This window comes from Drosophila subobscura, chromosome J, assembly GCF_008121235.1.
Source record: "Drosophila subobscura isolate 14011-0131.10 chromosome J, UCBerk_Dsub_1.0, whole genome shotgun sequence".
NCBI lineage: Eukaryota > Metazoa > Arthropoda > Insecta > Diptera > Drosophilidae > Drosophila > Drosophila subobscura.
The window spans coordinates 2,057,391-2,071,705 of NC_048532.1; the positions used below are offsets into that span (position 1 = coordinate 2,057,391).

The following is a 14,315-nucleotide window of genomic DNA, read 5'->3' on the forward strand; positions in this document are numbered from 1 at the left end:
ATGAAATCATTGCCTCTGTTGTTGCTGGCACTGTGTGCATTTGTTTTTATGCGTATTCGTACCGGGAACGGTACGGTTATGTGCCACCGAGAAACCATCCGTAGGAACAGCCACCCCCCACCCAAACCCAACACGGTCTTGGTTCCTCTAAGCAACACATCCTTCCTTAAACGCTTCTTGCCTGCCAAATGATTGTGTGGCTCCTGTGAGGGTATGGAGTGTGGGTGTGGGTGTGGGTGTGAATCTCTGCCAGAGTGCGGTTTTATGTGGGCATTGTATTGGCTGGCATAATAGACACATTTAATTTTACTATTATGCCTTTTTGTTGTCATCGCATTCACATGCGACGCCTATAATAAACCGTTCTCATTCGAGTTCCGAGTCTATCTGCCCACTACCCACTTCTTGCACCGTTTTGACAGACATATTATTTGATTTTCAAACTAACAGGAATGCGATTATTTCCGTGTGTGTCTTGTTAACCAAACAAATTGGAGATCATATTCGGATATTTCACCTGTCATGAACGAATGTTGGATGCTTTTCATTCCGAACTTATCTGCATAATTGCCTAATATTCCAAGTAAAATATTCCTGTATCAATTACTTGTTTATTGCGACACACATTCGCTTATGTTCATCCTGCCTTCACCCAATTTCACTCGAAGCGTGTGCGTGCTCTGAAAACTATATGCGCTCAGTACCATTCCCAATTTGAGTTCTGTCTGGCTAGCAAGTGAAGTGAGATGGAGTTTAATTAATTAACAATCAATTAGCACTTAGCATATATTATAGCTTAATCGGGCAGTGGCTAATGATGAAAGATTAAAACATCCGTCGACTCTGTGTGCAGGATGGCCCCAGACCACTCGTTTTCGAGGCCTGGTTCTGTTAGCTCTATGATCAATTGAAGCTTGAGGCCCTCTTCAGCTCCCCGTGGCACCATAAGGTGTGGGGGAAGACCACGTGAGCGGGTGCCATCTGTCGCTGGGGAATTGGTGCCATAGAGCTGGCTCATTGTGGGTCTACTTCCACGCGTGCATGATGGAAAATGTCGTTGGAACACGTTGATGCCTTTTCTCAAAGTGCTAACAAAGCCGTCCAAATGCAGGCGTGGCCTTGACTGATTCCGAAGAGCCAAATAGAGGTCTGTCTGCACTGAGACCTCCGCTGGGGCCGATAGTTCAAGGGTTATATGAAAGGTGCCATGATTGAGACGACGTTGACGTGCCACAAGACGACGTCGTAACAATCTCAAGTTATTGCGGTGCGTTTGGAGCAGCTGTTGGTCCATTACATTGATGAGATCTGTGTCGACAATCTGTTCAAATGAGCGCAGTTGACTGACAAAAATCGATTCCAGGGATGGCTTCGGCAACTGACTGACCGGGAGCGCGCCCACTTCATAGCTGAACACCAGCCTGTTCAGTCGGAGAAGCAGTGATCGATAGATTGGATCCCGGAGGTTGGCTGTGGCCAAGTCCAGCATGCTGGGCCGCCCTGGCCCATGATCATTAATGGCCAGACTCAGGTTCCGGCAGATATTCAGATACTGGGAGGCCACCAAATGTTGTACAATAAAAGGAATGTCAGAAGGCTGGGTGACATTGCTGACTGCATCGTTGATCTGTGCTTGCAGATGATCAATCGTTTGGCTAAGGACGCCACGCACGGCTTCTGTGTCCATGGAGGTGCCTGTAAAGGGAACACCCCCGGTTGTGATCAGCGGAGGATCGATCAGCTCCATCGATATTTGGCCTGTGGCAACGTCTTCCATCATCAAGGCAGCCACGAATTGCTCGATAACATCGAAAAATAGCTGGGGGAACCTGGAATACAGTCTGTTCGGTGATTGGTTTTGGAATTTGAGTTCATCAGTGGGTCCCCGAAATGCCATCTGGCGGTCCCCGTCTACAATCCGCATATCCCTTTCCGACTCCTTCCACTCCTCAATAGAGATAGTCAGCCGATTAATCATATTGTTCCAATAGGAACTCAGCTGCACATCGAAGCAGAGATGGGCCACCTTCCTCTCATCATCGATGACTACTGCATCCGCATTCAGTGGCTCCTCCTTGTCCAGCGGTCGCCTGGGACTGAGATAGCCCCGGAGGACCTCCAGCCAAGTGCTTTTAGGACTTGCAGCTCTAGTGGGAACTAGTTGCTGCCAGGAAACTTCCTGGGCAGCCAGAATCACCTCTTCCTCGAAGTACAGCTGCGGCAGCACTTCATACATGGCTGGTAGTCTTAAGTCTTTGGTGTCCTCTCTCTCGTCCACCGCCAGTTGCAAAGCATTCACAAAGAGAATGGGGTGAAAGTGTATCCTGGCATAGCACGCGTTTCGCTGGAACGAGTACCAATCCCTGGCCAGGACTAGAAACCGATACACGCCCAACAGGTGCTCAGGCATCGCCTTATCCAGCTGACTGTAGATTCCAAAGGGCCGGGGAACTTTATTCTCATGCACACTATCCAGAAATTCTCTTAGACTCCGCATGGCCCCCTGCAAGATAAGTTCAATTACGACTTGAGCCTTCATTACTCTTGACTTTCGCACTTGCCTCTTGGTAATCACTTGGCTCCTCGTTGAGACGACTCCCCATGGCTGTCAGTTCTTGATGCAGCAGAGGCTTGTGAACTTGCAGGAGCAAATCGAGCAGGAAACGTTGACGCTCTGCCTGTTCCGCTGGTCTCCCTATGGGATCTTCGGGAACTCGATTCCACAATGGCAGGCCCCGGCTCCGGCTCCAACCACCCCCGAGGTCGAGAAAACAAAGCCAAACGAGTGTTAAGCGCAACATTTCGCCAGCGACTGATCATTTGGTGGGCATCTGCACTCGCAATATGCACGAGAAGGTTTTTCTGTATAGGCAAAGCTCAGATAAGAAAGCTCTGAAGCTATCATTGAGATTCGTTGACCTTTCCGGGCTGGCATGTTCCAATTCTCTATACGGACTTGGGGAATAAAGACTGTCGTGGATGGATTCTTACTCGTTCTTTAAACAAAATTCGGTTTATTGCCTCAACAAGAAGAAGTTGAAGAAGAAGACGTAGACTTTCGCCTTCCTCCATGTACAAAGATACAAAATACGGCTAAGGATAAACAGAGTTCTATGCTAATTTAGTCTTTGTCTTTAAGCCAAAGTAGCGCGCTTAGCCACAAACTCCCTCGAGCTCTTCTCTTTATTGGTGAAACGAGCATATCTGCATACGTGGGGGAAATTAACATACAAATTAATGTTATATTTACGAAATCATCCGAGAATATTTTACTCACGTTTTGTGATATTTGGCCACATCGGAGGCGCTTAGTGAGGGCCGAGTTGTTTGGAAGGACTCGATCAGATGCTTTTGCTTCAGCGATATTTTCTTTGGCAATTTCTACGGGTGGGAGGGAAAGAAAGTTAATTAATCCTGGGACAAAAATTCTCCATGGAGTGTGTAATTTCGATGGGATTTTATTGACTCGCTGGAAGTTCTTGGCTTTGGCGGTGACGGGTGCCGGTTGCCAGGTGCCTACGACTAGTACTAGTTAAACTTATAAGTATATTGATATCTAAGCGGTAAAGTCTCTCGGAATGTTTCTGTTTCAGAGCTTTCGTCCTCGTCGCCGGACGAGGGCGGTGTCTCCAGCATGGGCATGGACACATCCAGGTAGGCATCGTTGGGATTGCTGCTCGCCTGCTGCAGTATCCCGTCGAAGCTCTCCACCAGCTCCGAGAACGTGGGCCTGGCACACGACTCGAAGTGCCAGCACTGCCGCATCACCACGTAGATGTTGAGCGAGCACTTGGAAGGCTTCTCCATGCGCTGCCCCGTGATCAGATAGCTGTAGAGCTCCTCGGCAGACATTATTTGCGGATATGGCTGCTCTCCGTAGGTCATGATCTCCCACAACAGCACCCCGTAGCTCCACACGTCGCTCTGCGAGTCGTACTTCTTCTCCTGCAGCGACTCGGGTGCCATCCACTTGATGGGCAGTCGTCCGTTGGTATTCTTCCTGTAGTAGTCTGTGTCCTGAATGTCTCTGGCCAGGCCAAAGTCGGCTATCTTCATCACATAGCCATCGCTGACGAGCACATTTCGGGCTGCCAGATCGCGATGAATGCACTACAAAAAGGGATTTCCAAATGAAATATACGTTCAACACTCGCAGCGCGAAGACCAACAATCAACATACCCGTCGAGAGGCCAGATACTCCATGCCGCGGGCGATTTGAAAGGCGAACTTGGTCAGCTCTTTCTCCCCCAGATGCTGCTGTGGCATCAGCGGCTTGTCGTCCAGATATCCATCGCTGTCGCTGCGACGCTGCGGCGCTCCCGGCCGATTTTGCTTCAGGAAGTCCTTGAGATTGCCGTGGGGCGCGAACTCGACGATGACCCAGAGGGGCCCGCCCTGGCTGCAGCAGCCTAGCAGATTAATGATATTGATGTGCTTGCCAATCATCTTCATCACCTCCATTTCGCGCACCAGGCTGGCCATGTCCGCGTCCGTGTGTTCCTCCTTTACCATCTTGACGGCCACAATGGTCTCAGCCATGTTGGGGCTGCGGGGCAGACCCTCGGCCTCGGCCATCACCACCCGGCCGAAGGCGCCCTCGCCCAGTATGGAGCTCAGCGACAATTGTTGCCTGGGAATCTCCCAGTTGGAGTCCAGCGGGAACTCGTACTCGTTGAAGCCTTGCGAGGAATCGGCACTACACGCACCAGTCGTCGAAAAGGTTGTTCTCTGCTTCTCGATCTTGATCACCGGCATCTGAAGATCACCCGCGGAGCAAGAGCTGCCCTCCGCGCTGGCCGGGCGGTAGATAATAACCTTCTTGGTCCACTGATGCACCGTCTCGATGCGATGCTTCAGCAGCTTCTCCCGTCTAAGGCGCCGCAGCATGTACACGATGAAGGCGCTGCCCAGCAGGAAGAGGGCCACGATCATGACTGCGGCCACCGTAAAGCCCAAGGGGTGGCTGTGCAGCAGGGCATACACCTTCATGTGCGGCGAGTAGTCCACCACGCGCAGATACACGCTGGAATTGCTGGTGCCCAACGTAGTGGAGGAGGTGCAGGTGTACCATCCCTCTTGGTCGTGGGTAACATTGTGTAGCTGTAGGATGTGCTCCTGGTCCAGTGTGGTGTTCAATGGGATCTGCACAACGTCCGCACCTTCCGCTGCAGCTGCAGCTGCAACATGCGCTTCCGCCTCTGAGCGATTTCTGGGCACCACCCGGATCCAGCGAACGGTGGGGTTCAGGTCGGAGAGCACCGAGCACTCCATGGTCACGCTCCCATTCACCTGCACCGTCTGGTTCTGGGGCACCATGATGATCGGTGGGGCGCGGAAGCGATCGTTGATCTCCACACTGAAATCGAACTTGATGCAGCCGCGGCCGTTGCAAACCTGGCAAGTGTAGATCCCCGAATCATCGGATGTGGCATCGTCGATTAGCAGCTTCCACTTCTTCAGGACATAGCTGCCCTCGCGCCGCTTCAGGGGCTTGCTGTCCCGCGTCCAGGTGATGCTGGCATTTCCGGCCACTGGACAGGATAGGGTGATCGTCTTTCCGGCCACCGAGTGCTGCAGGCGCTCCAGCTGCTTCTTGAACACCGGCGGACGCTCCCCGGCTGTCGCATCACCGGCCGCATCGTCTGCCTCGTCATCTGTGTCCAGAGCATTGGCGCGTAGAGACGTTGTCGTGGTGGTGCTCGCTGTAGTGTCCGCCAGAACTGTGCTGGTCTCCAGGGCGGTGTGCAGTTCCAGATAGGCTGCGCCCACAGTGCGTCCCACTTGGTTCTCGGCGATGCAGATGTACCAGCCGGCATCCTCGAACTGGACGTGCCCCAGGCGCAGCACCTCCGGTTCATCCTTAATGGTGGGCAATTGCTGCACATCCGCGGGCAGATCCTGCGGTTGCTCCCTCAGGCGCTCCACCAACAGCTGAATGCTGCCACCGCTCTCCTGGTGCAGCCACTTGATTTGCGGCTGCAGCTGGGAGTCCTCCAGTGGGCACTGGAAGTTGACTGAGTCATTCAGGGCCGTGCTGACGTTCCGCGGATAGTCCGGCCGCAGCACAGGGGCCGTGTGGCTGCGACTCGTCACCTCCAGCTGTGTGGGATTGCTGTCGAAACAGCCCTGGTCTGAGCACAGCTGGCAGCGATATGTGCCGGCATCCTCGGGCTGCAGCAGACCCACGGTCAGGGACCATCTCTTGAGCTTGATGCGGCCCCGACCACCGAGCACCTGGGTGCCGTTGTGCAGCCAGGATATGTTAACTCCCTCGACTTCCGGCTCCAAGGGGCTGCAGCTTAGCTGGAAGAGGCCGCCCGCCTTTCGCTGCACGGAATCGGGCAATCTCTGAACCAATGTTGGAAGCTTTTGGCTCACATTTAGGGGTTGGAAAAAGAGATCCGTGCCCGAACTGCCGCTAGGGATTTGTTGGGGTGTGGGACGTGGATCCACCTTGGCGAAGCTGGCAATGTCGTTAACAGCCTGCTCCTTGGGGGCGCCAACAATCACAGAGACATTCAGCCATCGATTCGTGCTGTCCACACAGCCGTAGCTCCCCGATTGTCTGGACTGGACCCGCTCAAGTCGCAGAGAGGTGCCGTTGTAAAGGGCCCTGTCCTGGAAGAACCATCTCGCCTGCGGACGGAAGCACTGCAATGTAATGTCCACATCGGAGGGCACATGCCGCTTTCGCGCACCTCCCTTCTCCGCGGTAACATCGATAAGGCAGCGGTGCTGGCTGAGATCGCAGGCATTCGGCGGCGCTGCACAGCCGAGCCCAATGATCATCAGCGTGATCAGCACTTTTACCATGGCCTCGAGTGGATTCTCCTCTTGAGTTCAACAGCAGCTAAACGAGTGTGCGAGAGCGTATGTCAGTGGAATATATAGGTGGATCGAATCGAAGACTATTGCCAAATCACTCTCCCGCTCTGCCTCTCTGTGTCATTTTATTTATTTATTATTATTGTTTAATATTTTATAGCCCGCGCGGCGCGCACTCGAGACTCAATATGCAAAAATTCAATGGGGAGAAGTAGCAGCTAAAAACAGCGAAGATTATGTGCCATGCCTCCGTAATGAGCTCGAAGACGACGTCTTGGTATCCAACTGAATTGCCGGACACAGTCGCTCATTCCTTCCCACTCCCACTGACAATCCCACTCCCAAAGACAGCCCCATTATTGCTTGTCTATATTCGACATTGGCCAAATGCGCTTCGACTGGGCCCCGTTGCTGTACATGGTGTGCATGTAATGGTTTTGGCGTGCGCTTCTTGTTTTTCATTCAACAACAACAGAAAAGGCCTACAGTTAGACAAACAGCCAACAAATTTGATGAATCCAGCACAGTGGTTCCAGCTATTTCTATATATACATATGTATATATCTATATATTCGAAAATCAAACACTAAAGGTGCTAAAGATTCGTAAACTCTAATTGAGAAATTCCCAAATGATGCCATCGAATTAAATGAAATCAACGACGCAGCGACTGGCGAATGCTCTGTTGCTCAAGTGCAATTTGAATTTGATCTTAAAAAACACAAATTACAGATATCATCAAAGGATCTTGCTTACAAATATGAACCATTTTGAAAATTTCAGTTCCTGACATATTTATCTGGGGATTTACTATACAAATAATCGAGTGATTTTTCAAACAAGTAAATACAAGCAAAGTATGTATGAAAATCATACTTAATGATTCCAAAATGACTTGCTAAAGATTTAGTTGATTATAGTTGAATTTGGCGGAATTCCGATTCGTTTAGTCAGACAAACAATGAATAGTTTGAAAATCGACCAAAGTGTCCCTTAACACTTAGCATCTTATTTTACTTAATTAATTATTCAACTGTCACATTGTTTTTAGCCAGATAATAATGAAACAATGTTCGCATTAAACATCTTTAATCAAACATGGACATCTATGGCTCGTAATGGATCGTAACGGAAAACTGCGAGCTACTAGACAGACAACAAATATGCCCCCAATATAATCTTCTCTCTATAGGTAGTCGGTGGGACTGTGACATTTGATCATGTTTTCCGACCCTTAAATCTACCATTAACTATGTTCAAAAAATCAAGGTTAATCTCGAACCACTGTCCCGTTAATGAAATGTACTTATTCTGTTGTTTAGTAGGCATACGACAACCGTTGTTGCTATTGCCAGTGTCGTCTATGTATTTTTGTATATTATTGGTAGTGCTACCAGTAAATGTGGCTGTTTTCTTAGCTGTACGAGTATATTCCTACATATGTATGTGTGTACATATGTACATACATATGTACGAGTATGATGATATGCACACGCGTCGCAGATTTTAATTTATTCAATTCCTTTTTCTCCCATTTGTTGCCAAATACGCGATCGATGTGTTTGAAGTGTATCTGATTATTTCTCTTATTTTGTTATTTTTTCTCAATTCGTCAATCATTCAGTATTGTTCGATTGCCACACACATGGCCAAACACATTTGGCTAACACCTTTTTATCGTTTGAAATATTATCAAGCGCATGAATCTCTCGCCTTCTCGATTTGACATTTCAATGGGGTCTCTCTTTGGGGCCAGGGGAAGAACATATTTAGTTAGCTTGGTTGGCTGAATTGTCACGAAAAATGTTGCATGCTAGTTGTATTTATGTTTTAGACTTTTTTAAAGTTTCAGTTTGGAAATACTTATTGAAAGGAATTGTGTTTTGTCTTTGTGGTTAATGATGTTCTAGCACTACTCAAATTTGCGTAGAGTTTCGATAATTCACTTGATTTTACATAGATCGGAAAGTTATTATTGTTCATTCCGTATTAGAACCCAATTTTCTTTTTTTGTGTTCCCCTATTTTTCTTGAAAGTTTTTAGCTTTATTTATTTTGGTGAGTTTGCTTATGTTTGGTTTCCAATTGTTTGTGGTGCACTTGACAAGACAAGATTGTGTTTATTTCACTGCAGGATCATCTCTTTAAAAATGTTATGTATATTTTATTATTTCTGTTTCTGTTGTGCTGTCATGTCAGAAGGAATGGGCATTCGCTCGTACAATTCTTTTCCTCCTTTTTTCACCAAAATATCACGTTCTTTGTTTGTCTTTTATTCGCGAGCGAGGGGGAGACATAAAAAATTAACCCGACGAAAAGATATTGTCACAATATTTTCCTTTATTTTAGTTGGCTGTCAATGGCGGGTAAACATCTCCGGCCTGGCGGGAGTGGGGGCGGAGGCGAGGAACAGGCGCCTTGTATTTCCGCATCGTTGCCAATTTTATGTTCCTCCCAATGCACGAGAGCGGCTCAGAAGCCCAGCACAGAGAGGAGAAGAAGGGAGGCAGAGGGGCACAGAGAGACCGCACTTCCGTTGCACTAACCGTGGTCCGTGGCTCGTTGGCCGTTGTCCGTTGTCAGTGTTTCGTTGCCCGAGTGGGAGTAAGATAAATGCGAAGTCAACCGATTTGCTTGAATGTGCTCAAAGAACTGAAAGTAACGATCGAGCGGAGGAGCCGGCCACAGAAAGAGAAACTTTTGCCCGCACGGCGCACCAAGTCAGAGTGTGTTAACACAAGGTGAGGCCTTTCGAGCGAGCTCTCACAAGAGAACGAGAATGGCAATAGCTGCCTCACCTTGCATCGCAACACCTTGGGCAACGTCGGCTAGGATCCTTTCCAGGAGGGGAGAGGTCTCGGCTACCTGTTCGAGGTGGACGCGGCCGCACGCGCTCTCCCTTCCTCCCGCATATTGCAATGGTTTGGGCTAAGGGTATTCCTGAAAGAGATTTATACATATGTACATATGTATGTGCTGTGTTATATGCCTTATTACATTCTTAAGAATGTGTCCTTTTGGAGGAATAGCAGCCAATGTTCCGATAATTCAAGCTGCTTTTTAAAGTTAATTTACTTCACTTCTAAGACTATGTTCAAAACTTAAACCTAATCTAAGGAAAATTTAAAGCAATTCCGATTCTCTTCCAGTAATACCATAGCTGTTTCCCGCTCCTTCGGGACTCTCTCTCTCTCTGTCGTTCTTTTTTGTTCTTGTTGTTGTCTTATTCTAAGCATGTTTGCGGTGGCTTCGTATTGTTGAAATTCTTTATTATCTCTGCCTTTGGCTCCTTTGTGTGTGTGTGGGTTGGTCGCAGGTCGGGTGTTTGCTTGGCGGCTTAATTTATGCAAAAGAAAAATGTTTCCATTGTCTTACGGCCTGCACTGTGGTGGCTGTTGCTGTTGTTTCTGTTGCTGTTGCAGTACGTGCGCATGCGCGATAATCGCATATCAATAAGGAAATATCCGTTACGTGACTGATATCCCAAAATCCCATCCGAAGACTAGCGATCCCGCCGGGGGACCCGCATAGATTCTGATCCAGATGCCAGTCACGTAAGAAACCCAAAAATAGTTGAACACATTTCGTTGCACTTGCTGCCGCGCGATGGGAAACGAAACTAAACTTAAACGAATCCGAGAAACGGAAGGGCTCCCCGCAGGCGGCCATAATATAGCCCTAGCCCTGGCCCTAGCACAAGTCGTCGACCAAGAACTAGCCATGGATGTAGGGCCATTTCCGGCCACTGGAATTCTGTGTAAATAGTCCACTTACCTCGTGTCCGAACTGTGCCAGAGCCTCCTTCACCGCCGCCATGTTCGCCGAGGTCAGGATGCTCTGTATATCGGCGCCAGTGTAATTACCAGTCCTGCCCGCAAACCAGTCAAAATCCACGCACTCGTCCAGGCTCAGGGTGCAACTGAGGGCCTCGAAGATGCGCACCCGGGCCACGGCATCCGGCAGCGGGCACTCCACCAGACGATCGATGCGACCCGACCGCAACAGGGCCGGGTCCAGCAGTTCGGGTCTGGAGGTGGCTGCTATGACGGTGACCCCCTGGAGACCCTCCACGCCGTCAAGTTCGGTTAGCAGCTGGTTGACCACGCGGTCCGTCACCCCCGTCGAGTCGTGACCACGCTTGGGGGCCAGGCTGTCGAACTCGTCGAAGAAGAGCACGCAGGGCCGGGCGCTGCGGGCGCGATTGAACAGATTCCGGACATTTTCCTCGCTCTGGCCAATATACTTGGCCAGCAATTCAGGGCCTTTCACGGATATAATGCGCAGATTCCAAGAGGTGACCAGCTGGGACACTAGGTAGGTCTTACCCGTGCCCGGCGGCCCGTACAGCAGGACACCGGCCTGATTGCGCAACGGCGAAGCGTTGAAGATGGTTGGATACTGCAATGCGTACATCATAAGATTTTTACAGAGTTAGAACAGTTTTCAGATGCATTACCCTTGAGGGCCACATGAGCACCTCCTCGAGTACCCCCACAACCGACTCCAGGCCCGGCAGCTCCTCTACGCGCATCTCAGTGGCGTCCGAATCGCTTCCAGTCTTCTGATTGCTCTGGATGCCCTGCAGGCAGTAGGAATTGGTGTGCTCCAAGGACTCAATGAGCTGGTCGTTGGTCAGCAGCGGCTTTGCTTTGCCTAAAAGATGGAGGGGAAGGGAGCACCAATTGGAGTAATTAGATATTACTGATTATAGATTGGCCACTCACTGATGCGATAGGCGTAAAAGATGGCTCGCTCCACAAACTGCACCAAATCACATTTGCGATAGCCCTCCGTCAGATTGGAGAACTTTGCCAGGTCGAGCTCTTGGGATATGTCGATGTGGCTGCACAGCTCCCGCAGAATAATCTCGCGATCGGGACGCTCCAGGCTGGGCAAGCGAGCAACCGTTTGGAACACATGCCGACCCCGGGGTGAGCTGAGGCGCTTGTTTAGCGTCTGGAGTTCGCTCACAGTTGCAATGACGGCAATGGCATTGCTGTTGGTGTACTGCACAATCAGTTGGTGGACGGTGTCCGCCATGCGGTTGTAGTACTCGCCGTCCTGGCTGGACTGCTCGCCCGCGGCATGAGCCAGCACATCGAGGTTCTCGAGTACCACGATGGCGGGGGCATGCTGCAGACAACTGGTGAATATGTTGCGCAGATCCTTCTGTATTGACTCGGTCTTGCGGCCCTTGCTGCGCGATCCGTAGAAGATGTCGAAGTAGCAGTAGTCCGGCTTGCGTGACAACTGCTCCAAGATTCGCTCGACTAGAACCGTTTTGCCAGTGCCGGCGGCGCCTGTAAGTAGGACATTGCACTGCCGCATCACGGAATTGTCTGCATTCAGGCACAAATTCATGCGCAGCTCTCGCACCACCTGGTCCACAATCTTGTCGTACTCTGGCAGGCGTATGAGATCCTTGACACTTAGCGGCGAGGTGACAGGCGGCTGCTCCTTAATGATCTCGCTGACAGGGCGCACCAAGTCAGCCGCATAGATCTTCGACTCCTTCAGGAACTGGGCATCGACCACGCAATAGCGGAAATGCTCCGGTAGTATGCCAACGGTGACTAGCAGATCGTCCTCTAGGCGCACAACCTCCTCCTGGTTGAAGAGCATCGGCTTCGATTGGGTGCGCTCGATCACAAATCGCTTAAATGCATTCTCAATGATCTTGTAGTGTGTCTTCTTGTGTGCAAACAGCTCGATCTTCTCCACAAAGTTTACAACGATTGTCTTCGGCCGCAGCACAATCCGCTCCAGCTCCTTGATCCCCAGCAACTTCATCAAATTAGCGTTCAGCTCAATGGAGGGATGAATGGTTCCGGGCAGATCGCCGTGCAGCTCTTCGTCAATCGTGCGCACCCTCACGTAGTAGTCCTTGTCGCTGGCCGTGTGCATGCAATAGAAGTGATCCAGATCCATGAACTCGGGCAAGTGCTTGCTATAAACATAGACATCCGACTCCTGGGCCTGCTCGCGCCACAGACCTCGTATCACACGAAACTCGAAGCTTCGCAAGCTTTCCCTGCGCAGATCCTTCTTAAGACGTTCCATGTGATCCTGCCGCTTGTTTCGCTGCAACGTATTCTTCACGGTGTACGCTGTGGCGGAATGGCTGAGGGGCACCGGCTTGCCATTCACGGATTCATCCCTGACCTGGGCACTCGTCTTGCTGCGCGAGAGTTTCGTGCTCTCGTCTTTGCTGTCGCCATTGGAGGTGCCATTGGTCAGTCCCTTGTACAGGTTGGGGGCCACCACCAACTCAGTGTTGTGGTCCATCCTGCCATAGCTAGTGTGCGGCTTCAGGCGATCTGCAAAGTGGATATTTAAGCAAAATGTTGTGAGCCACGGCGATGATATTTACCCACTGTCAGCGCCACCTGCATGGACTTATTGATCCAAACAATCAGAATTTGCGTGGAGTTGACGATGCGCGTCTGCTCAAGGACGCTTCCTGAGATCTTCTCGCTGCTTAGCTCCTGTCGCAAACATATTATTTCTTGATTAGGACTCGGAAACATGGAAACATTACATTGCTCGAGCCAAGAACGCTTCTCTGGTCAGACTACTGGGGTCAATGGCAATGCCTGCCAAACAATGCCCACGCAAAGTGTACACTGCAAGCACACGCCCGCGCCAAATGCTAAGATATAAATTGCCTGTCTATTTTTAAGCAGACCAAACACATTCCCAGAGCATCCAACAAGAGAAGCACCTCAGCACAGCACAGCACACCACATCACTCACAATGATCTCCCAGTCTTTGGCGGAGACGGGGGTAACGTGGACGCTGCGCAGATTGAGAACGTCAGCGATGAGCGCACACTTGACCACACTTGACTCATTCAGACCTACGACAAAAAGAGACCAACATAAATATGCAAGGCACAGATATAGATAGAAATAAGTTTAGAGAGCGATAAATAGAAATCCAATTTTACGGTATTTTGGCAAGCGATGCACTCGTATAACATCACACATCACAGATCACATCACATCCGCCTGTTAAGTAACTGCTTACCGATCTCCTTGGCCGCCCTGGCATTGATCCCAATTTCGTTGTCTTTGATGCCGCCGCCACCAGAGTGCGGTGCCCAAGAGGCGTAGTGCACGCGTCCATTGTACTGCAAACTGAGGCAGCCCGTGTCCTAGTAGTATGAACGAATCGGATTAATCTTACTAATCCCACACACTGATTGACTGGCTTATCTAATCTGGGCGCCCGCCCGCACGATTGGACTTTTGGACACTTACATAGGTCGATACGACACCGTAGTACTGGTCCGGCAGCAGCACAAAGTTGCTCTTAATTGGCCGATAAACCACAGTAAATGTGCGTTTGAACATTCTCGCGTCCGTAGTCCGCCGTGTGCGATATCATGAATTTAAATCGTTTAAATCATTTCAAAACGTTTTCGGTAATCAGCTGTGGTACTTTGGGCGCGTTGCGTAGTGTGACCGCGTAGTCTGACCCACAAAATATG

General features: G+C 50.1%; 3 protein-coding genes across 3 annotated transcripts; all 3 read right to left on the reverse strand.

Annotated features, from left to right (window-relative positions):
* Window positions 1–741: 741 nt before the first annotated feature.
* LOC117893023 (fat-body protein 1) lies at window positions 742–2,802 on the reverse strand. Its single transcript, XM_034799380.1, has 2 exons — window positions 2,562–2,802; window positions 742–2,503 (listed from the first exon to the last, which is right to left on the reverse strand). The coding sequence occupies exons 1-2, from the start codon at window positions 2,799–2,801 to the stop codon at window positions 812–814; spliced, it is 1,932 nt and encodes a 643-aa protein (XP_034655271.1). The 5' UTR covers window position 2,802; the 3' UTR covers window positions 742–811.
* Window positions 2,803–2,994: 192 nt separating this feature from the next.
* On the reverse strand, window positions 2,995–14,289 carry LOC117893022 (peroxisome biogenesis factor 1). Its single transcript, XM_034799379.1, has 9 exons — window positions 14,086–14,289; window positions 13,853–13,979; window positions 13,579–13,682; window positions 13,196–13,310; window positions 11,550–13,142; window positions 11,282–11,478; window positions 10,600–11,223; window positions 3,278–3,381; window positions 2,995–3,204 (listed from the first exon to the last, which is right to left on the reverse strand). The coding sequence occupies exons 1-9, from the start codon at window positions 14,176–14,178 to the stop codon at window positions 3,135–3,137; spliced, it is 3,027 nt and encodes a 1,008-aa protein (XP_034655270.1). The 5' UTR covers window positions 14,179–14,289; the 3' UTR covers window positions 2,995–3,134.
* LOC117893021 (fibroblast growth factor receptor homolog 2) lies at window positions 3,446–9,793 on the reverse strand. Its single transcript, XM_034799378.1, has 3 exons — window positions 9,372–9,793; window positions 4,181–6,851; window positions 3,446–4,110 (listed from the first exon to the last, which is right to left on the reverse strand). The coding sequence occupies exons 2-3, from the start codon at window positions 6,812–6,814 to the stop codon at window positions 3,529–3,531; spliced, it is 3,216 nt and encodes a 1,071-aa protein (XP_034655269.1). The 5' UTR covers window positions 6,815–6,851; window positions 9,372–9,793; the 3' UTR covers window positions 3,446–3,528.
* Window positions 14,290–14,315: the final 26 nt, after the last annotated feature.